Below are 22297 nucleotides of genomic sequence, written 5' to 3'. Positions count from 1 at the left end.
TGGTCTCCACCTCCCACCTGTGCGTTATTTTTTTACTGCGCCGCCGATTAGAGGTCGTCGTCCACACCGCCGACTAGACACCGACTAGACATACTCTCTTTTTTCCTTCTTTGGTAAGTTCATGTGCCTATTCTTTTTCTTCTTCTCTCTTTGATGACCTCTAAGATTTGGCGCCCATTTCTAGCCGTTCGCCTTGCTTTTCCTTTGGACTGCTCCGCCGGTTAGGTTCATGGGTTCCGTTGCCGATAGATTAGCCGTATCTTCTCCTTCTTCGGTAAGTTTCTATTCCTATATTTTTTTCATTCCTCTTTGCTGAGCTCTAAGATTTTCCGGCCTTTTCCTATCCGTTTGCTATGCTTCCTTCACGCTTCTTCTCTTTGGCCCCTTACTGTTTATTGCAGATTTTCGTTTATTCATTTCTTCCCCTTCAGGTTCTTAGATTTGCTTTTCATCCTTACTTTTGTTTTGAGTGCAGCTGTCTGTGTTCTCTCTCATTCTTTTCTTACTTGGATTTCTCTCTATTGCTCCGAATGATATGCTGATGGAATATTTTTCTTTATCTATGCCCAGGATCCATTTGTCTGCTCTGTGGTCTGCCCTTTGTGATTCCCGGGGCCTGTGCCGCTGCTGCTGGTGTTTGGTCGAGGCGAGATTATCGATTCCAAACTGTACTGGTCCTCATGTGTGCCTATATTATTTTGTTGTACCTGTTCTCAGCTATGATTTCCCTTTTCCTTCTCTAGCCATGACTATTTTTCCCTTCTGGCGATAGGCCCTGCAACCAATTCTGATGTTATTTCAGTTGTGTTGTGCGCATGTGAACTCTATCTACATTTCATCATTTTCAGTCATGTACTTATTCTATGCAGTTTGTTTCCTTTCATTTTGCCGTTGCTCTGGCTGTTGCTTTTAGCCTAACGGCACGGGTGCTCTTTTTTGGGTGTTCATATTTTGTTCTATTGCATGTGCTTGGTCATAAAACCTTTGTTTTGTCATCTTATTACTGTTGTGCTTAGTTTTAGCCTGCAATAGCTGTCATCTTGGTAAATTATTTAGATGCACGTTGCTTTTGCTGTTAATATATTCAGTTTAATAGAGATTCTTTGTACCTAGAGTATTATTGTTATGCATTGATTTTATTTTGGGGCTTCTTATTCGTGTTATTTTGCTTTTAGCTTACTTTTGCTACTCAAGTCCACTTTAGCTATGGTCCTAATTTATTTAATTGTTTCAATGCTTCTTCTTTTTTCCAGTGCATATATTTCTCGGTGTGAGCTGCATACCTGCTTTGAATTCTATTTCGGTGCCTTCTAGAAGGCAAAAAATTTCGGTGCCATCTAGAAGGCAAAAAATTCTTCGGCCATCTACGTCCGTGTTTTTACAGCAGATTTCTCTCTCAATTCCTTAGACGAGTCCACCTCCATCGATGCCTCCGAGAAATATCAATTTGTTCCAAGGCACAGTAGCGGCTGCCTCATGCATATGTAGCCCAGTGGCATTCCTACTTGCCAGTGTGCATAGGTTGCAACAACATTGCAATGCCAGCTCAGACAGCCCATCAACCAAAGTACGGTACGACCAAACCAAACAATATTGCCGTACTGCCAGGGCCCGTATCTTTTCATACTCACCTTCCACAATTGATAAAAGTGCGAGCTGAGAGCTTGGCTATCTTTTATGTAATCAAACCTATTGTAAGATCTTTCATTCTCTTATTGCTTAAATAACATGGCAGTGCTCCTGCCTTAGTTAAAAAAACAATTGATGAAGTATGGGTCCAATCTACTCCTGAACTACACACATAGCCCACCAAGGCCTGAACGCACCGCCCTTAACTACACAGAATCTTTCCCCAAACTTACTCCAACGCCAACGTTCGAATCATCTTTGCCATGTCCGTTCTGCACTGCAGCAAACGAGCCTCAACAGCCCATACGACCCTATACGCACATCACGTGCATGCGCGGCGTTAGCGCGCCAATTTTCCTAGTTTGTATAGCTTCAGCATCTTTCTCCTCTCCGCCGTTGTGCTGATGAACTAAGTGAGGCCGTAGGAATTGAGATGCTCCGGCTTGGATTGGTTGGTTTTAGTTTGTTTGGCTTCGTTGCCTTGGAGCATCCAATAGTTGAGGAAGCCTGATTCGTTATCAGTAGCTTCGATTTGAGATCCTTCGTTCTTGCGAGTTTTGTGCTAGCAGATCTCATGCATGTAGGCCATGGAGTTGCTTGGGGCTCGGCCATGATGAGCCGGTAGTGGAGGTACGCGTCAGTGGCCTCCAGACCCGCATCCGGCAGGCATCCTCGTCCCCTGCGCAAGATGTCTGTTCATCGTGCGTCATGCGTGGCTGTTCTCTGACGGGTCTCCAGATCATAGACGAGCACGACGCGCTCCAGTTCCAACTTCGGAATCTCCGGTGAGCTCCAGCCAGTAGCGGCACCTCCCACCGCCGTTGAGGCGGCCTCGCGTACTCATCCACCGTGCGTATGTGCGCCATTCGTCGCTGTGTCAGTTTCAGTCGCTGGAGCCAAAACAAGCTGGCTCGGGCTGCAAACGAGCCAAGCCGAGCTGCGTTTTTTTGCTTGTTTAGATAACGAGCCGAGCTGGCTATTATCTAAGCGAGCCGGAGCAAGCTGAGCTGAGCCAAAGCCTAAGGCTATCCGCACTGGGGGACGGTAAACCGTCCACCAGTGCGCGATAGCGTATGAGGCCGCTGCAGCGGCGTACTGCACGGGCTCCGCAACGCTTGCGGACGAGCGGAGTTAAGCTAAATCCAGCGGACTTGGACTTGCAGGCAGGGTTAAAAAAACCGGCCGGAACCGGTCCGGTTACCACGGTTACCGGTCTAACCGGCCCGGACCGATTCCGGTATCGGGCGGTTAGAAACCGGCCCAAATTCAAAATTTAAATTTTAATTCAAAAAATGAAAAATTCTCAAAAAATTCCTAAAAATACTTCAAGGTGCGACGAATCTAATGGTGTCAAATTTTCTCAAAAATTCGTTTATTTAGTATAGTTTGCAGGGATTTGAAGTTAAACAAAAAAACGTGCATACAAAAGTATACAAATACAATGTAAAAGTAGTACAAAAGAGGGTTGGAGGGTTCATTTAGACTAAAATATGTTATACAAACATTTATTTAGTATATTTTGCGGGCATTTGAATTTAAACCAAAAAAAGAAAAAAAAATTGAATTTGACCGGTCACCAGTCAAACCGGCCGGTTACCAGGCAAACCGGTCCGGTTTGACCACCAAACCAGCCGGCTAACCGGTTCCGACCGTTTCAACGGGATCATTTGAACTCAATTTTGAGTTTGTCCGGTTTCAACCGGTTACCGGTCCAATCGGCCCGGCGGTTTGTGTATACCGGTCGGAAAAAAAAACCTTGCTTGCAGGACGTCCGCGAAGCCCCACGCTGGCCCCACCTACGCCCCCGCTGGCGCCATCCGCAACCACCCGCCGACCAGCGCTCATCCGCCGCCCCGTGCGCCATGGAGCCACTAGCGCTGCAACACTGCTGCTCCACCGCGGCGCCTTTGCTTCGCCCCGCCACGCAGGTCCGCCGCCGCTGTGACGTCGAGGCCGCCCGATGGAGCTGCAGCGAGGCCCGCCGCTGCTCCGCGTCCGTGTCGCCGCGTCCGGGGAGAGAGAGAGGGGGCGGAGGAAGCAGGGGAGGGGCGTGGCCCTGCGCCAGCTCGCCGCCGCGCCATGGTCTGCTCCTTTGAGCAGGCGCAACTCCGCGCCGCCGCCGAGATTGAGCCGCGCGCCGCGTAGCGCCCAATCCGCCGCGGCGAGGGAGGAGGGAGGTGGCCGCCGGGATCCGCAGCGCGCGCCATGGATGCCGGCCTCGACGCGGTGCACGCCGGCTGCGCCCGGCCGCGGGCCCGTACCACCCCACCGCCTTCGGGAACCGCGCGCACACCGCCGCACTCCATGACGTGCGGCCGCTGCGTTGCGCTGCGGGCCTGCCCACGCCGTGGCCGCTCCGTAGCGCCATGGGGGGCAGGGGCTCTGTCGCCGCGAGGGCCTCTGTCGCCGCGAGGGCCACCGCGTCAACGCCGAGCGCGGCGGGCGGCGGTGCGGCCGGATCTGGCTGGCGGAGGCCGTGGAGGCGAGCCGGCGGCGCGGCGTGGCCGGAGGAGGGCGCGCGTGGCGGAGGAGGATGGGCACGCCGGCGAGGAACGAGGAGAGAGGGAGGCGTGCGGAGAGGAGAGCGACGCGGGCGCGCTCCGGGCGCTGTGCCGCGGCGTGGCCTGCTGGCCGCCGCCTGCGTCCCGCTCCGAGTTGCTCTGGGCCGAGATGCGGCCGCGCGCAGAGCCGGCCGGAGTGCGGGGCCGCCGGGCCACCTGCGGGGAAGAAGCTGGGGGGAGGGCGGGGAGAGAGATCGTGGGAGGGATGGGGCTGACATGTGGGTCCGAGTTTGGTTGTTGATGTAGAGGAAAGATATAGAGGATGAATGGTTGCAGCGAAATTGAGTATAAAGGAGAGAATTTTGGTGACCAGACAAAAATATTTTTTTAGAGAATGAATTTAGACGACGACGAATACAGATAGCCTTTACCTTGAGACCTGAGTAATGCCTAAAGAGAAGAGAGATGGTTTAAACATCACTCCACACACCGTGGCTAGTGACGTAAAATCCAGCTGATGCTCCAAAATTCTGGAGCGATGCAAAAATGTGCATGGGTACTAATTCATAAACAATGATAAAATGCTCCAAAATTCTGGAGCGATGCAAAAACGTGTAGCGGTACTAACTTCATAAACAATGATGATAAAATACTATAGTGCTCATTAGGCAGTTGAAATCTACTCTTCCTACATGCACATAGCTGGGGCTATTGTTTTACTTTTGTGTGGGTCCTACTCTTATTGGGCATCGGTACCGTAATACACCGTAATACACACCGTAACACGGAGGGAGCTACTCCAAATTCTGACGGTGAATCTGGACGCCGCTAGGACACTGCGGAGGGCCTAAGCCTAAGATTTGACAAGTAGAGGGAACTCTGCCTTCATTTTTTTGGCTCCAAGGTGAAAACGGTCCACGGAAGAATGGACAACGTGGCGCCTTCACCTCAAGTTACCCTAAAGATGTTGTATAATGCCAGGTAATTGTATCTTTCCTGAATTGTATCACCACTGAAAGGTACTATTTTTTTTGTAGGTAATGTTACAGTTTAAGCTCGAGAGTTTGTAGAGAAAGCATTGAATTAGGAGTTGCGGTGCCAATTAAGGGCTTGTTTGGATTCACATGAATTCATTTCGGATGGGAATGATAAAACAATAAGAGATATAACAAAAATTCGGAATTTATTCCGGATTGAAAATTAATTGCAACCGAACAAAATCTAATAAAGCTTGTTTGGATTCACATGAATTCATTTTGGATGGGAATGATAAAACAATAAGAGATATAACAAAAATTCGGAATTTATTCCGGATTGAAAATTAATTGCGACCGAACAAAATCTAATAAAGCTCAGCAAGTACTTGACAACTGCACGATACCGCGCCCTTTCCACAAAATGAAACCAACCTCTTTCCACAAATTTTCACGTCGAAAACAAGGCGAATCTCCCTGAAATGCGCGCGTCGCACTCGACAAGAAGGCAAGTGAAGCCTGGTGGCCCGACCGACGTGGCCCGATCGCAGGGGCGGGCCCGTGTGGCCCAACCACGTCCACCTCCTCCACCGCTTTTTTTTTTTTTTGAAGAAACTCCTCGACCGTTTCCCACGGCCCGATCGGCCGCCTGTTGCGCGCGCGCGCGGCAGCGGCACGTCTCCAACCCCACCGGCCGGTGGTGGCCATGCGCTAGCTGACTAGCTCCATGCGGATAAGCCGCTTGTGGCCGCCTCGCCCTCCCCGTCGCGAGCACCACCCAATCACCACCCCCGCTTATATACCCGCCGGCCTCTCGCCGCCTCACGAAATAGGATAGCTAGCATGGCGTCGGTGGGCTTTGGCAGCACCGTGGCGGCCGTGGCGCCGGCGTCGTCTTCGGCCGCGGGCAGGAGCCGGCCGCGGCGGTCCGCGCTGGCCGTGCCGGCCGCCACGAGGGGCAGCCCCGCGCCGGCCAAGGAGGAGAAGAGCCTCGTCGACTTCATCTTCGGCGCCATCTTCAAGAAGGACCAGCTCGTGGAGACGGACCCGCTCCTCAACAAGATCGACGGCGCGCCGGTCCGGGGCGGCACCGCCTCCTCGCGCGCCAAGGCCCGCGGCGGCACCACGGCCGGCGGCAAGAAAGCTGCCACCAGCGACGACGACGGCGGCGGTTTGGGGTTCAACATCGGCGGGCTCTTCGACAAGAAAGGCTGATTCCTGAAACTCGAAGCTGGATTGATTGGCTTTGCAAAAATTGATTGCATATATATACGTGTGGTGTGGTGTGAGGTGGCTGTGGCCTGTGGCTCCCCCCTTCAAAACTCAAGTGATTCCTTTTTCTATGTGATAATGTGATCTACTTGATACTTCACGCAGCATTTCTTCTTCTTTTTTCTTCAGCTGAGTATGGATTATTGAAATTATCAAATTACCAACCAGATCAATGTTCCATATGCCTCTGATCTTGATCAAATATTGAATTGACGGCTTGCTAGGAATTATCGACATTTGTGATTCAGGAATTATGTATCAGTCTCAGGGAAACACAATAGATCCAGTAGCCCAACATAACGAGTCCAAAAATTGTATGAAGCTCTGCAAACTCTTGTAATAAGATTGGGGATGCTTTTGCCATGAATATCTGAAGAATTATTGGGTGACAACCAAGCCGTAACCATAAATTTTTCTTTTATTTTGTGTAAACATTGTGCTCAATTTCTTGATCACAGACATCGGATCGGAACAGTTTCAGTTGCTGTTTAGTCATGCAGATTTCTTTCTGCCTTTGACATAGTTATGGTAAAAAACTGAGTGAGGGCATATACACACACACATGCTGTACCCGTACACCCTGTGCATGGAGAGAAAGAATGTAAAATTCACGACGGGGCGGCGTTCGTGACAAAATGGACTCTGTCATATCTCTGTACAGTTCATAGGCAGAGCGGCCGCAGGAACTTTTCATGTTACAACCACACTTGGATAGAACAGTTTCAGGACATTTTTGCCTTTGCAAAGAATATCCCAGCAAAAAGACCTGGTGAGAACATGTAAAAATGTGGCATCATTAGGATATAACATGGTAAAAGGACATCAGAAAAACAGCACAGATGAAATAAATTCTTACCAAAAACTATGCTACAGAAATTCTCGACGCTTACAGGGACATTGAATAGCAAGATACCGGCAACTGAAATGGGTATCTTGTTTAAAGAACCAACAAGACTGAAAAAGAGAACAGAAGTGATAAGAACTTTGCTGGGTTCACAGGAGTGCATATTTCTTCCTTTCATGTAAACATTTTAGTTTCGGTGGACACGATTAGGTTAGTACTATTGTCTCACCTGTATGTTGTTGGACCAGTCTGATGCAAAAACCACACCGAAGAGAAGCTGATTGCTAGACCTAGCAAACCACTAGCTGTTGCAACAACCCAGAACATAGGCTCTCTGGTAACTTCACTGCAAAACAAATGAAAGCCATGTATGAATGGAGAAGCATGCACATTGATAGTTGTACCCTAGGAAAAAACAATTGTGATGATAAAAAATGTTGGTTTTCCTTATGCACCTCATCTGGCTTATTATTTAAGTTGATCACAGAGATTAAAGCTTCTTTTGTGAGCAAAGTCAGAATGCTTTTCTATGGAAACAAGTTATTTTGAAGTGGAGTAAGATGACATGAAGTTCTAATATACCTGATTACATAACTGGCATAAACAGATAAAAGTAAATGCACAACATGTCGGTGGTCAAATTTATAGAGTTAACTACTCTAAATATTCAGCCTTGAAAAAAAATTTAACACAGTAACAAACTACTCAGACCAAGTACTTAATCCACACCATGAAAGTCTGTTTTAAGCAAGATGAAGTTCTTACGCTTGACAAACATATTCCCATTCGTCAAAGATTACAACCAAAATGATTGCGAACGGAATTGATAGCGCGTTGTTGAGTAACACCATAGAAACTTCATTGAGGGAGCCAGATTTTGATGATTGTTTAGCTGTATCCATCAAGCGCCTTAGTGTGAGCTGTTAAGAAGGACCATGCATTAGATGTGCTGGGCATGCAGAACTAATAAGATTGATCTCATAAGAAGATCCAATACAATTGAATGAAGTTTAACACAACTGGTGTGGCCTATGCCTTTTAAGTGCATTACGGTATGAATTAGTACATATAAATGGCAATGATTCAAATGCCCAACAGTATCCTCTGCGCGGCAGTTCATTTATAGACCGTGAAGAGACTTGCAGTAGTCTATAACTGTGTAAAACTATTAGCAAAAATGAACTAACCGAGTAGCCTGCTGTTAGAAAGCAATTCAGAATTTGCCACGTATAACCAATTAGATGGAAAGAGAGATCTGTAATGCCCCCGCATACAGCAGATACAATCTGCAAAAACAGAGAGTTATATACTGCTCAGGTAAAACAAATCTTGCTATTCTTGAGGTAAATTCTGAATTGAGCTCAATAATCAAGCCATTATTTAGTACTATAGAAGTAAAACAACGGGCGTGCCAAACAGTAATGGACCTACCATCAGAAATAGTGCGGCCCAAACCTTCTTATTCTGACTCTTCCTGAAAATATATAGCTCCCCTATAGCTGTTATAATGTTTGTCATGTTCTTTAGTATTGTCACCATCGCAACATTTATGTACTTCAAACTGAAGAGTGACAGAAACAATGAGAAAAGAAGGTTAATCCATATACTCAAAGACTACCAAACCGATAAAGTTCGTACTTCAGAGTTCAGACTACTACAACTTGAAATGAGAAAAAAAAAGACGGAATACAGTCACATTTAATTTACCATGATATCTGGTTTAATGCTAGAGGTGATAAACTGGTAATCATGTATATGCAGTGTGAAGCAGGAAATACCTGTACATTCCAGTTACAAGCATCCCGATGAAAATAAGGTTCACCGGAATCCAAACTTTTATCAACTTCCATGTGAGCTCCTCCGTTGTAATAACACGGAAGAGCTCGAGTATCAGAAGAATGACCACACATACAAAGTTCTGAACCATAAAAGGACGCTCGATCAGCTCAAGGTAACAATTTATCAGTAATCACACATGAGCAAGCGCCACGGTACAATCGTCATATAATTACTCTTAGAAAGTATGGGAACAAGAGGAGCAAACAAACTGAATTACCTGATATAGCATCAGTGATATGCCAGCATCGAAATTGTAGCTGGAGAGAACCACCTTGTTGAGCAATATCATGCTGCAGGAAGCAATGCAGTAACAAATCCCGGAAAGCAACGGCCCGGTCTTGTTTCCCCACTTGCTCTGCTGCTTCTGAATTAAGGTGTCGAAAACATCAGAGGTCTTCCTCGATAACCTGGACACACAACACGCAAAGCAAACGATCGGTTTCTCATCTCCTTCTCCCCCATGAATGCAGCGCAGATAAATAGAGCGGTGTGTTAAAAAAAAATAAAAATTGTCAGTGTACTTGTTGGAAGCCGCTTTCCTGGCGACATTGGCGGCGACTCTGATGATGGAGTTGTTCTTCTGCTTGAGGTAGCCGTGGATGATCTTGTAGACCGAGGCGTCGGCGTTCTTGACGGCGACGGCGGCGACGCTCGTGTTGCTGGGGGACTTGGCCTCCTCAATGTCATCGCACTCGGACCTGAACTCCACTGGCATGGAAACTGCGCCTGCAATAACGACTGATCACATCCCATCAGGAAACCTGAACCCACAAGTCCGTCGTCGGCACGATCAAACGAACGAGCTGTTGGTACCTGTAAGGAGATCGCCGGCGCAGAGGAAGAAGGCCGAGGGGCGGTGGCTGGAGAGGAGAAGGAGGCGTTGGGGGAAGGGAGACGGTGGACGGTGGACGCTAAATGGGGGGAGGAGATGCCTTTCGACGGCATGAAGGGGCTTGGGGAGGACGTAAAGGGGCAAAGAGAGGTGACGGTGGTGGCGGTGGAGGAGGAGGCGCGGGGGTCAACGCGGCCGCAGCCTAGGGGCGCGGCGGAAGGGAGCCGGCGTGCGGCGGAAGGGTGGTCGCCCGGCGGGAGGGACGAGGCGGAGGAGGACGATGGTCAAATCTAAAGTAACAATCGGGGCGGGGGAGGCGCCCGCGCACCCCGGCCACGTCGCTCGAAAATTGTTGGGCCACGCGATGCTCGTCGTGCCGTATGTGGCCACTGGGATTTCCGCTGCTCGGCTGAAGCTGCCTCGCCGTCCACGCAGCTGCCTGCCTGGCTTCTTCGCCGACATGTCCCCAGCGTGTCGCGCCATGCCGTGCTGCTGCTATGCCGCCGCTGCAGCGTGCCTCTTTGCGGCGGCCGCTCGCGACTGCCTTATCGTCGTCGAGGTTGGGATTGTTTTTTGCTCTTTGCGATTTGCTACGTTTCGCGTTGCGCCGGCCTCCAATATGCGGCACCTCCTTCGGGAGCCGGTGGCTTTCAGATGAAGCAACTCACCGATGATAGTGCCGGCTCCGGTATCACGACGCAGCAGGCGCGGGCCGTTCAGCTGCCAAAACACGTCACTCCTCCAGCCCTCACATGCCCCTCCCCTCTTGGCTGCCTTCCTCGCAGCGCACCACTCCTCAGCCTCGTATGCAGCGGCGCCGTCCAACCTTGCCACCTCGGTGCCTCCGCTCCGACGGTTTGTCGTCTTTGCCGCCACCCGCCATGCCCGAGCCACCTCCCCCTTGATGGTAGAGCTTCCGGGGGTGCTTCTTCTCACCGCATCATCTCAATCTGACATTGTTGGATCCCCTCCATTAATCCATTTACTCTATTCACCGTGCCCATCCCCTCTGCACTTGCCTCTGTTGTTGCAGATCAACGTTCTCGCCTCGCACATTTTCTGCTTCGTATGGGCCCCTTGCGCCAGCCAATAGCTGATGTAGCATCGCAGCTCACCAGCGGGGTTATGCTGCATTACAGAGGCAAAGCTTACTGCCAGGGATGGCTCACCGGAGAAGGCAGGGCTACACTACGGCAGTGCAGCTCACGAACGGGGACAACACGTCTCACTGACGAGGCATGCGATGCAGCAGCTGTCAGCAGCCCTGCACAGGTCTGCAGCTGCATCCTCTCCAATTCTATCACCCGTTGCTTACAAGTGAGTGACTCGTCCTGTCATCTATGGGGGATGCACACCATGTGTTTGATGATTTGCTTATGAGATGTGGCCTTATGCCATGCCATGGAGCCACACAATGTGTTTGATGGTTTGCCTCTGCAATACTGGCCAAATACGGATGCTCAGGTTTCTGCAAAAATAAGAATGAATTTGACTACAAATGCGGCTGACAAGGACTCCTACTTGATGAAGAGAAATTCAGGCTACATGCCTTGCCTAAGGTAACAATGATAGCTCAAGAACATGAATTTTATTTATGGAGCAGTAACTTTAGCAATATGAAAGTACCTTGGCCATGATGCTCCTATATATGTCAGTTAAAAGTACTCATATAAATAATTCTAAACTGCTTACCTATAGCTATTTCAACACAATACATCATCTGGTCGAACTTATATACTTTTACGATTTTCTCCCCACACCACACTATATATTAACATATTCTCATGACCTGTCTCTTTTCATTTGAAAACCGAAAGTAAATATGTAGATAGTCGATGTTATACATAGAAGGAAATATTCTACTTTAAGATTTTATATATACAAGTAAATACTCTACTTTGTCGGCTGAAAATAAAGTGCAAGAGTATATATACTCGGCCTCTTTGCTTCTTTTGAGTTGGCCAAGAATACCTTTTTTTATTTTTATTTTAGTTTATTTGTGATGAGTTATTAGTTCAACAAACCAAGTCCCTGTAGGGGCAGTGCTTTTGTTTAATGCATATATATTCTACCTTTTTCATTTGTAAGATATGATTTTGCTTTATGAAAAGCTACTGTGTATGGAGTATGGAGTTTAGCAACAAAAGAAAAACGAAGCGGTACATTTGAAGACCTTACTTGCTATGCTCATCCTTTGTCTTCGATGTTCAGAAATGAAGCGGAGGTAGAAGAGTTTGAGTGTGTTCAAGTTCAGATGCTATTTGAATGCTTGAGACCAGCAACAATCATCAAACCATATAACCATCTTTCCTTTGCCTTTTGGTGTATGATTAGAAAAGCTGGCCACAGATGAAGATGTTCTAATGTGTACTTCTGCGATGATTGTTTGTTCCCCCATAAACAACAGCAAGGGAAAGGAAAAGAAAACAGAGGAACAAATAGCCTCAATATTTAGGCGTGATTCAAAGCAAGATACCATACAAAGATATCATTAGGCAGGAATAACTTTTGTACCTGTTCAGAAATACCAGGTAGCTATGAGACGCATCACAAAGCATATCTTTTTTTTTTCTACTGCTCTTGGACGTATGAAATCTCAATTGGGAATGTTTTCTTTTGATAATCAAACATTCCATTGGCATACCACTGGATCACTTAGTGACATGATGGCAGCGAGACATTTCCTACTTTTTACCTGCAACCTGTATAACATGCTGTGAGGCTATGACATCTGCCTTTTATGCATAAATCATGTCATAACCAAGACACATTCATCCCATATTTAATGCAAGCATCAGATAGACTTGCAAAAGTTCCACGCCCGTAGAAATCAATTATTCTCATTTTACATCATATAATTTTCCTATCCATTTTGAAACCAAATATGATCACAAAAAATTGTACGCATACCTTTTTGCTGTGATTTAAATGGTACCTATTTCTGCACAAGACAACTTTTCTTTTGGGTGTGTGCGGAATCAACAGAGGCTACTGCCTATGAACAAGGCACATTTCAAGTAGTTTTAAATCTGCAGAAGTTATATGGCTTTGTTGTTATGGATTATAGTTTCCATGGATTAGTCCTTTACAGAAAAATAGAAAAATTGCTCTACTGCATACCATCATGCTTTTGTAATATACGTGTAGCCATTTTTCAATGGATTTTTCTATTTCATCTTTCATGTTTACAAATTGTTGATATAAACCTTGGCTTTTATCGCGCGCATGGGTGCGCGCAAATCACTAGTGGAAATGAGGCGTGGCGGTGTGGAGACTGGAGAGTGGAGAGGATTGTTGGAGTCAAACTCAAGTCACGGGGCAGCAAGGCGGCCAAAAGGGTTGCGTTTGAGTTTTACACACGTGGACGTGTGCAACCTTTGTTTACAACTCACACATTCCTGCTAAGGTTGAAATGAGCTTGGGCCTAAAAGAGCATGATGAGTTTGTCAAGACAGCTTGCCATTACTATATGGCGAGTTCACATATGAACTGCGTGAAGAAGTTTTATATAAAAATAAAGTCCAATTTACTACTGTCAGATCAGTTCTCACTTTTATTGGCATGTTATTTGATTGATTGATTCATCCATCCTCAGCTTTAATGCCGTTGTCTGAAAAAAGTTTTTACTTGTCTAATTATTAAAAGTTTTTTTTGGAGAAAAAAAATCTGATTGTTTAAAGGTTTGTAATTACGTTTTGGAGTTTAAAGATCTAAAGATTTTTTTTAAGAACTGCCATTGCAGTCTGCTCTTATATGATTGAATGCTCCAAACATAAGAAAAACAAAAGTAAATGCATGGATGGGGATAACGACCTACTATATCACTTGCAAATCTCAGGATCATGTGTGAAGCTAAGGGTGTAATGATGTTTTGTTTTACTTTTACTAGTGTTCTTACAACAAAAATAAGAATTAGAGGTAGCCTGCAAAACAAAAAAGAATTAGTGGTGTCCTGAGGCCCATACTGAACAATCATTTGCCTGAGGACCCGGCCTTTCAATGAAAACGCACGCTCGGTATTAGGCCGGGCCGGGCCTACAGCCGTAAGTTGGGCCAAACCCAAAAGAACGCTGGGCCCTTCGTTTCCAAACACCGGCCTCTCTCTCTCAATCTCAGTCAATCTATCGCTGCTAGCCGTCGGCGATTCCTCGCGATTCTGCTCGAGTAGCCCCGTAGTCGGCGACGATGAATCCCCTGACGCAGGTTAAGCGGACGCAGGTTATCAACCAGAAGGAGGCGCTCCTTGGAATCGGCGAGGACGCGTCGTGGCACGCCAAGTTCAAGGACTCCGCCTACGTCTTCGTCGGCGGCGTCCCCTTCGACCTCACCGAGGGCGATATCCTCGCCTTCTTCGCGCAGTAAGTCTGGGCGCCTCCCCGCTCCATGCCTTCCCTTCATCCGCTCTCGTCCGGTTTAAATCGATGCCGGTAGGGAGATCTGACGAGCTTCTGCCCCCCCCCCCCCCCCTCCCTCCCCCCTTTCGCAGGTACGGCGAGGTGGTCGACGTGAACCTTGTGCGCGACAAGGGCACCGGAAAATCCAAGGGCTTCGCTTTCCTCGCGTACGAGGACCAGAGGAGCACGATTCTCGCTGTCGGTGAGCCTTCTCTTCGCCCCTCTTCCCCTCTCTCTTTTGTCGCTTCAGTATTCCGTTTCAATTGATTGCCTGGTCTAGTCCTAATTTTTATTATTGCTTGCCTAATTGTCACATGGTGAAGACAATTTGAATGGAGCTAAAGTTCTTGGGAGGATCATAAGGGTTGACCATGTGAGCAAGTACAAGAAGAAGGAGGAGGAAGATGAGGAGGAGCGGCAGCAGAAGAGGGAGGCCCGTGGAGTATGCTACGCTTTCCAGAAAGGCGAGTGCAATCGCGGAGCTTCCTGCAGATATTCGCATGACGAGCAGGTCAGTGTGCTGTAAATGCATTAACACGTCTGTTTGTGTCATTAATTACTGTGAATGCCAGTAAAAATGCCAGTAAACAAACCGATACCAGTAGTATGTTTGAGAAAAACACTATATCATTTGTTGATCAATTTGGTACCAGTATCCTGTCACCTCACAACCATTGTTTCATGAAGTTTACCGCTGTTGTGGTTGCTGGAAACAACATAAGCTTGAAGTGTGATAGGCATTTGCATTAACATGGCCTAATCTATACTCTGGTTGAGTCATTGAATTACCTAATCAAGGCAAAAACATTTTTACATTTGTGAGGATTGCTTTGCTCTGTTTTGGGATTCTATGGGATATGCTTTAAAACACCCTTTCGGTTTTTAGACAATGAGGGATACACATGCAGAGGGAGCCACAATAGGAGCTTTTAGGATATATATAGGGTCCAAATACTCCCAATCCAGACAGACCTACTGATGCCAATCAATAATCTAGCAACAAGTTAGCTTGGTTTATTGTTATTGGCTTTAAATTCTATCCGTTTATGCGTGGTGCCATGTTCTGATGTTCATGGATTATATTTTCAGAGGAATGCAAACACCGGTTGGGGTTCTAAAGAGGATAGCAGTGCACCATGGGAGCATGACAAACACCATGATATGCCAAAGAGTCGTGGCATTTGCTATGCTTTCCAGAAAGGCGAGTGCAACCGTGGAGCATCCTGCAAATTTTCCCATGATGAGCAGGTATGATTATTCACTATGAATGTACATTAAGGAACCCAATGTTTTTGACTTGCAGTGACACGTTTGTGCAAAACATTCTTTTCAGATCCATTAGTAACTATAAAATAAGTATTACATCGATTTCGCTCAATGTTTCTTTCAAGTATACATACTCATATTTCCTTATTTCTAGATGTGCTAGAAGCTTTTAAAAACAAGTTCCACTAGCTGTATATGCATAAGGTTCTTTTACTGTATAACTGATGCTGATATGACATCAGGTAATCCATATAGTTCCAGTTTTATATGCTGAAATTTGTCTTACTATAATTTTCGTTATAGCTTATCACTAACCTTTTTTCCTGTAAATATAGGGTAATCATGCTAACATCCTATTCTGATCGTTGTGAAATATGCTTTCAGAAAAATACAAACACTCGTTGGAGTTCTAGGGATGGTGAATCATCCAGATCAGAGCGCTATGGAGAGCGAGATTCTAGGAGTAGGCATGATGATAGAAAACAAGAATATCGGGTGCGTGACAAGTCCCCTGAGAGAAGAGGTGAGAAGCGGAATGATGACAGATATTCTCAAGGAAGAGGAGAAAGATCAGAAAGACGCAGATACGATGACATGGATCACAAGCGATCAAGGTACGATGGAGATAGTGAACGCCATGAAAGAAGAGTGTGACAGATACATGTTTGTACTTGACTTCTTGTACAATGTAATCAGTTTGTTAACTTTTTTATATTTTAACATAGATACCTTCAATTGATTACATCAAGTGGTGCTTTCTTTTGGAAGTCTTTTCATATGCCTTAAATTGATTACATCTGCATGATGTTAGTTCAATTGTTTGACATCTGCATGTTTGTATTCCCAATTTGGAACCGTTTTGTAGGATATCAGTGGAAGTGAAACACAAACACCTGTAGGATATCGGTGAAAGTGAAACAGCTGTTGTTGCTGCGCATGTGTTACTAGTGCAATTGTTTTCAAGTTTTATAAAGAGAACAAAAGGCTGTTGTTGCTGAATGCAGGATTCAGTTATTCAATTATATGCTCCTGTTGGATGCCTTTTTTCTGTCCTATATGCGCTTTCAGGTTCTTGCCAATTATCAGATTGCACTTGCTAGTTCGTCTTCTGCCACCAAATTGTATCATGATCAAACGGGCTATGATAGCTGAATTTGTCATCTACTTTACATTTATTAACTTTATTATTGTAATAGAGTTTTTATTCAGAACAGCATAAATCCTAGAGCTTCAAAGCCAGGAAGCTAAGGTTTCCTACTATTGTCAGCAATTACATAGAAATTAGAAACAAACATTTGCTACACGGAGAGTAGGCTACTCGTCTAGAAATGTAGATTCGGCAAGGTCAATGGCACGGGCAGCGCCAGCAGCCTTGTTCAGGCACTCCTGGTGCTCGTCGTCTGGTTTGCTGTCGGCCACTATCCCAGCTCCGGCTTGGAGATGAGCCACCCACTCCTGGCGCGGGTTTCCGTCAGTGTATGAGTACATGGTATCGAACCGAGATCCAGTGGGGAAGACGATAGTGCGAAGAGCAAGAGCAATGTCCATGTTCACTTCCAGCTCATCGATCAGCTCCATTGCTCTCACCTGATTGGTTTCATAAGCAGGCATGGAAGTTGGACCCAGGGTAACAAGATGAGAAAATGAAAAAAAGAAAACGAAGCTAACACAATAAAGAGGACTTCAACTAGTTACCTTAGGAGCGCCACTAACTGTTCCAACAGGCAGTGCTGCACGAAGCGCGTCCCAACAGGTAAGATCATCACGTAGCTCCCCAGTTACCTACATAAGTTCAGACATAGGCCCATATCTTGTAAAGAATATTGATAATACAATTCAGCAAAGGATGTTAAGGTATAGTCATAAGAAACCATATTTCGTAATTCTTGTTTCATTGGACCTACACCTACTTACTTACCCTAGATACAATTATAGATAAGCAAACAACGTGGAAAGCTTGTATTTCTATGATAAGAGACAGTAACTGTTATAACTAATTATAGTCATCCACGAAGAATTGAGATTACTGAAGTTGTCTTATCTTAAATCAAACTTACTGTTGAGCTAATGTGCATGACATGTGAATATCGTTCAATATTCATAAGTTTCTCCACCTTTACTGAACCTGGTTTCGACACCTGTAAAGATGGTAAAATTCATTGCAGATCAGACTATATATATTTGTAGAGCACCGAAGGCATTTTGAACCATAGAACAGCAGATAAGATAAAAGTCCACCCGGTCTTAAGCCTTAACCAATTCGTGGCCATTGAAAAAAGGCTTTAATAGCAACAAAGTGTTAGATGACAAAATTGTCTCTCTTTTTTGTGGTATGGACACACGCTGCTCAGATTTGTTTAGGAAATACAGCTGCAAAATTGAACACAGCAGGACGGTGCATTATTTGGTAAAAGAGAACTATGCCAAATCTTTGGTGTTTTGACATATACTGAGAAAACAGTAGACAATTTTATTCCTAGTACACTTTCCAGACAAAACATAGCCAAGCAATTTATGTCTCAATGTGTAAAGAAATGGGGCTTCGTATGATCAATTAGGGGATGAAATCAAGGGCAGTAGGAAATGATAGATGCCAACTTATTTTATTTGAAGATTAAGAATATGGAGGAATTCCACTAAATGCGATGATTTATCCATTCAAAATATTCTGAAATGAACAAACTAACCTCATTAATTAGCATATTCTGAAATGTGTGGAAATATAGTAAAGTAACAAAAGAAAAAGAAAATAGAGTAAAGTAACAAAAGAAAAATAGAATAAATTAACAAAAGAAAAATAAAACAGAGTGGAAAGACAAACCTTTCCGACATCATTTCGACCGAGATCTACTAACATAATATGTTCAGCACACTGCTTCTCGTCACTCAAAAGCAGCTGTTCTAAAACTTTGTCTTCTGCCTTCGTTTTCCCTCTTCTTATAGTTCCAGCAAGTGGCCGATTGATGATTGTCCTCTAGAAAAAAAACAAAATTGATTGTAATATTCACTTCATAGTAATATATAGTTTTTTTTAGAATAATCGAAGCAGTACAACAAACATAGAGGTTAGTTCACACTTCACAAATTGTAGCTAATTCCTAGATCACACTTCATGGTTTCACCTTGAATAACGTCTACAAGCTGACAAGCATACGAAAACAACCTGGATAAGTTTTCTCCATAACATAAAAGGCCAATTGCCCAACTCCAAACCTCATTAGTTCTAATCACATTTGCCAAATACTCTCAACTTTGGCAGTTCTGACACATCATATCGCAACTATAGTTCCATGTTCCTTTCTATTATGTCACTGTTACACATGGGCATCGCAGCCGAACCAGCCTCATTACACATTTGGAACAATTTATAACAAGTTTGGGGGGGGGGGGGGGGGGGGGGGGGGGGGTAAAAGCATAACTTGTAGATAAGTTGTTGTTTTAGTGTACCTTTTGCACCCGAGTGAGAATTTCAGGACTTGATGCCACAAGAATACAACCTCGTGCCTGAGGGATGTCATTAGAGATAGGATGTCATAGGAGATAAATCATTTGCATGTCAATCAGGATATCACAAAAACAACCATAAAAAATACATTCAGAATGTTATAGGTATTCAAGTCACCTGTAGATAGGCCATATATGGACTAGGATTTACAATGCGCAATGCACGGTAGATCTCAAAGGGGTCGGCGAATGTCCGTCTTTCAAAACGCTGGCTTATGACTACTTGAAAAATATCACCAGCCAGAATATGTTCTTTCGCTTGAACAACAGCATGCTTATATTCTTCACATGACATTGATGATTTTTGTAATGCTGAGCCAAAGTGCCCAACATTAAGTTTAATAGAACCGGAAGAAAGTGTTGGGCTACATAAATGATTAATCAATCAGTAAAACAAGAAGCAGTGAAAGAAAATAGTACTTATGTAATGGAAAACAGAGAATCGTCCAAGCCGCATAACACTCACATGTTAAGACTATGTAATCTTGATAACAGAGCTTCTAGTCGATTTGTTCCATCTTCATATGCTTCATCAACAGAATGATAGCAGTCCACCCTCACCCAATGTATAACATGTGTTTTCTATATCGAACAAAAAACAAAAATCAAGGCCAATGCTTGTAAGGAACAAGATCCACACTCTCACAGTTTGCCAGAGAGGTGGTCATTGAAGGTTCCAGGGAAAAGAAAATTGCAAAACAGTTGCAATTCTTATACTGTTTATTAAATATTGTTCACTCCTACCTACTTAATACTATAGTCGGTCCCAAAAATTAATCACCATCTGTTGGTTGTAGCTAACTTAGAAGCGCGCGGTAAACATATGATGGCATAACCACTAATCATGCTCATTGCTATTCCATGGAAAATACAGTTTGATGATAACATATCAAGTATTTTTTAGTGACCATAGAGAGGAAGAGAGATGATGGAGAGTGAGAATAAATATTAAATAGTATGCATCACGTGTACTAATTGGAGTAGCTTCATAGGGAAGAAAGCAACATATAAATAATTTGAGTATGTTATTAAGTATATAAATTACAAGATACAGCATTACATAATTAATCGAAACACATAAATGGATGGCGGATCTTGTGCATACCTTCTCAACATGGTCAAACACAATGACATCATTGTAGAGGCCTAAATGAATGTCAGGAAGGTTCCTATCATCATGTGGTGCCTTACTAAATGGAAGCTTCTTTGTTTCCACATAACGTACTGTATCATACGAGAAGAATCCAACCCATCCTCCTGCAGAAGAACTCACAAATATCATAAAAATGTTGTGACCATAATTGGTTTATGATTAAGAGCTACTACCAAGAGGGTGCCACAAAAGCTAAAAGACAAATTCTATAGGACAACAATTCGTCCGGCGATGTTATACGGTGCTTAATGTTGGCCTACAAAAAGGCGACATGTCCAGCAACTGAGTGTAGCAGAGATGCGGATGTTGCGGTGGTTTTGCGGGCACACAAGAAGGGATAGAGTCCGGAACGAAGTTATTCGGGATAGGGTCGGGGTGGCACCAATTGAGGAGAAACTTACCCAGCATCGGCTGAGATGGTTTGGACATGTCCAACGAAGGCCTCCTGAGGCGCCGGTGCGTAATGGGTTTCTTGAGCGGGTCGATAATGTAAAGAGGGGTAGAGGTAGACCTAAACTGACGTGGGATGAGTCGGTTAAGAGAGACTTTAAGGATTGGAATATCTCTAAAAAGATAGCTTTGGATAGGAGCGCTTGGAGACTAGCTATCAATGTGTCTGAACCTTGAACTTATTTCTTTCGGGTTTCATCTCTAGCCTACCCCAACTTGCTTGGGAAAAAAGGTTATGTTGTTGTTGTTGTTGTTGTTGTTGTTGTTGTGATTAAGAGCTACTACCCCCATGCCTTCCCAACAGAGCAAAAGATGCATTCACAAGAGCATTCTGGTTTGTGAAGAGAAGTAATATCAACATACAGTGTACAGTCTGGCACCAAACAATATCTCATCTTTGCTAATCTTCCAAAGGAAAAAAAAAACAGGTCAAGGTTGACCCAATGTAGCCCATCAGTGTGCCACAAACTTCGAGAGCCTAGAGTTCATGGCAAGTACCAACCACATGGAAAAGTATAGAAGGAACTACTATAGAATGTATACACCCTTACCATGAGTAGAAATGACAAAGTTTTGCCCCCAAGCATGCAAAATCTAGAGGCAACAAAGGATATTCTAATATTGAACTGAGGCCATAAATCTATGAAAAATGACATTATGACAACTAAGATACCAAAATCACAGCATTCTCGTTGCAAATCCAGAGTAATAAGAAAAAAAATACCAGAAAATGCATCAGGTAAGCCGTCGGTTATATGTGGGTTCCACTGGTCCATAATGCTCCTGGGGATATTCATCGGATCAGGCACGAAGTGCTCCCTCCTCGACTTCATCTCATGATCCATCACGGTCACGTGGTTGGCCTTGGCCACGATCTCCATGGCGGGCTGCGCCCCTACGACACTGTACCTCCCCTGCGAGTGCCATGTTCGATGAAATTCTCCAGAGGGAACAGCTTCGATGGCATGGGAAGCAGGAGTGGTGAATCTTACTTACCACATTGGTGCCCTCGGAGCCCTGCTCGACGGACTCGAAGAGGAAGCTGGGCGCCTCGCGGTCGTCCTCCTTGACGAGGCACCGGTACGCGAGCACCGGCGTCAGGTGGTCGGAGAAGATGCACCGCTTCAACGGCAGCAGGTTGCATCCCTCCTTCGCCGAAGACTTGAACTTCGCCTCCTCCTCCCTCACCGCTGCGCCGGCCGAGGTCCCATCACACGCGTAAATCAAAATCAAAGCGAGATCGCGAGCCGCAGAAAGCACAAACCCCCGGAGAACTCACCGACGGCGTCAAGTTGGTGGAACGTGGCCGTGGCGCGGCAGGTGAGGATTCCGGCTCCGCGCCGGCGGCGGTGGAGGCTCAGCGGCGCCGACGACGACGGCGCGAGGCTGGCGGCCATGGGAGAGGATAAGGGAACTGGAGAATCGGAGGGGAGGGCACTTTGAGAAGAAGATGGATCGAACTAAAGCGCATTTAAATGGCGGGGCGCGTGGGCGGCGAGGCCGCAACGCGGAGCGCGCGGGCGCGGCGAGCGGGACACGTCACAGCAGAGGGGGCGTTCCGTTCCGTCGATCCATCGGCGGGGTGATGCATTGCAGTTGCAGGCGCGCGTGGGCGACCGCGTGCTCCGGCCTCCGGAAA

General features: G+C 45.6%; 5 protein-coding genes and 1 long non-coding RNA gene across 8 annotated transcripts; 4 read left to right on the top strand and 2 right to left on the bottom strand.

The window, feature by feature from the left end:
- Positions 1-108: 108 nt before the first annotated feature.
- LOC120693357 lies at positions 109-883 on the top strand. Its single transcript, XR_005682977.1, has 2 exons — positions 109-274; positions 571-883. It is a non-coding gene; the product is annotated as an uncharacterized LOC120693357 (long non-coding RNA).
- A 5008-nt stretch (positions 884-5891) lies between these two features.
- On the top strand, positions 5892-6490 carry LOC120691269. Its single transcript, XM_039974310.1, has one exon. It carries the CDS (start codon positions 5948-5950, stop codon positions 6317-6319), a length of 372 nt encoding a protein of 123 aa, XP_039830244.1. The 5' UTR covers positions 5892-5947; the 3' UTR covers positions 6320-6490.
- Positions 6491-6776: 286 nt separating this feature from the next.
- On the bottom strand, positions 6777-10079 carry LOC120691267 (GDP-mannose transporter GONST1-like). Of its 2 annotated transcripts, none has more exons than XM_039974306.1 (10): positions 9873-10079; positions 9581-9797; positions 9277-9466; positions 8999-9138; positions 8652-8781; positions 8408-8506; positions 7986-8140; positions 7450-7566; positions 7233-7330; positions 6777-7142 (listed from the first exon to the last, which is right to left on the bottom strand). In XM_039974306.1, the coding sequence occupies exons 2-10, from the start codon at positions 9772-9774 to the stop codon at positions 7099-7101; spliced, it is 1167 nt and encodes a 388-aa protein (XP_039830240.1). In that variant the 5' UTR covers positions 9775-9797; positions 9873-10079; the 3' UTR covers positions 6777-7098. The 2 variants fall into 2 exon arrangements, with proteins under 2 accessions (XP_039830240.1, XP_039830239.1); XM_039974305.1 differs by having other exon boundaries at positions 9581-9785.
- Positions 10080-10446: 367 nt separating this feature from the next.
- On the top strand, positions 10447-12651 carry LOC120691268. Of its 2 annotated transcripts, none has more exons than XM_039974309.1 (4): positions 10447-10798; positions 10925-11208; positions 11356-11450; positions 12103-12651. In XM_039974309.1, the coding sequence occupies exons 1-4, from the start codon at positions 10546-10548 to the stop codon at positions 12242-12244; spliced, it is 774 nt and encodes a 257-aa protein (XP_039830243.1). In that variant the 5' UTR covers positions 10447-10545; the 3' UTR covers positions 12245-12651. The 2 variants fall into 2 exon arrangements, with proteins under 2 accessions (XP_039830243.1, XP_039830242.1); XM_039974308.1 differs by having other exon boundaries at positions 10447-10813.
- Positions 12652-14038: 1387 nt separating this feature from the next.
- On the top strand, positions 14039-16550 carry LOC120691696 (zinc finger CCCH domain-containing protein 25-like). Its single transcript, XM_039974846.1, has 5 exons — positions 14039-14249; positions 14378-14487; positions 14609-14796; positions 15375-15533; positions 15936-16550. Exons 1-5 carry the CDS (start codon positions 14077-14079, stop codon positions 16203-16205), a joined length of 900 nt encoding a protein of 299 aa, XP_039830780.1. The 5' UTR covers positions 14039-14076; the 3' UTR covers positions 16206-16550.
- A 154-nt stretch (positions 16551-16704) lies between these two features.
- LOC120691694 (anthranilate synthase alpha subunit 1, chloroplastic-like) lies at positions 16705-22297 on the bottom strand. The gene is made up of 11 exons (XM_039974845.1): positions 21938-22297; positions 21655-21848; positions 21383-21572; positions 20161-20312; positions 19522-19637; positions 19174-19420; positions 18999-19055; positions 18373-18525; positions 17609-17689; positions 17247-17333; positions 16705-17138 (listed from the first exon to the last, which is right to left on the bottom strand). Exons 1-11 carry the CDS (start codon positions 22053-22055, stop codon positions 16866-16868), a joined length of 1668 nt encoding a protein of 555 aa, XP_039830779.1. The 5' UTR covers positions 22056-22297; the 3' UTR covers positions 16705-16865.

Source organism: Panicum virgatum, chromosome 9N, assembly GCF_016808335.1.
Source record: "Panicum virgatum strain AP13 chromosome 9N, P.virgatum_v5, whole genome shotgun sequence".
Taxonomy (NCBI): domain Eukaryota; kingdom Viridiplantae; phylum Streptophyta; class Magnoliopsida; order Poales; family Poaceae; genus Panicum; species Panicum virgatum.
This window is presented reverse-complemented; position numbering and strand designations above follow the sequence as displayed.

Coding starts and splice junctions, on each gene's coding strand:
- LOC120691269 (XM_039974310.1), top strand. CDS start 5,948: ATGGCGTCGGTGGGCTTTGGCAGCACCGTGGCGGCCGTGGCGCCGGCG.
- LOC120691267 (XM_039974306.1), bottom strand. CDS start 9,774: ATGCCAGTGGAGTTCAGGTCCGAGTGCGATGACATTGAGGAGGCCAAG. Junction 9,139..9,276: donor TATCACTGATGCTATATCAG/GTAATTCAGTTT, acceptor TTTATGGTTCAG/AACTTTGTATGTGTGGTCAT. Junction 7,567..7,985: donor TGGGAATATGTTTGTCAAGC/GTAAGAACTTCA, acceptor TTTGTTTTGCAG/TGAAGTTACCAGAGAGCCTA.
- LOC120691268 (XM_039974308.1), top strand. CDS start 10,546: ATGAAGCAACTCACCGATGATAGTGCCGGCTCCGGTATCACGACGCAG. Junction 10,814..10,924: donor TGATGGTAGAGCTTCCGGGG/GTGCTTCTTCTC, acceptor CTGTTGTTGCAG/ATCAACGTTCTCGCCTCGCA. Junction 11,451..12,102: donor GGCTACATGCCTTGCCTAAG/GTAACAATGATA, acceptor TTCGATGTTCAG/AAATGAAGCGGAGGTAGAAG.
- LOC120691694 (XM_039974845.1), bottom strand. CDS start 22,055: ATGGCCGCCAGCCTCGCGCCGTCGTCGTCGGCGCCGCTGAGCCTCCAC. Junction 17,690..18,372: donor GTCGAAATGATGTCGGAAAG/GTTTGTCTTTCC, acceptor CCATCTTTACAG/GTGTCGAAACCAGGTTCAGT. Junction 17,139..17,246: donor CAGTTAGTGGCGCTCCTAAG/GTAACTAGTTGA, acceptor GAAACCAATCAG/GTGAGAGCAATGGAGCTGAT.
- LOC120691696 (XM_039974846.1), top strand. CDS start 14,077: ATGAATCCCCTGACGCAGGTTAAGCGGACGCAGGTTATCAACCAGAAG. Junction 14,250..14,377: donor ATCCTCGCCTTCTTCGCGCA/GTAAGTCTGGGC, acceptor CCCCTTTCGCAG/GTACGGCGAGGTGGTCGACG. Junction 14,797..15,374: donor GATATTCGCATGACGAGCAG/GTCAGTGTGCTG, acceptor TTATATTTTCAG/AGGAATGCAAACACCGGTTG.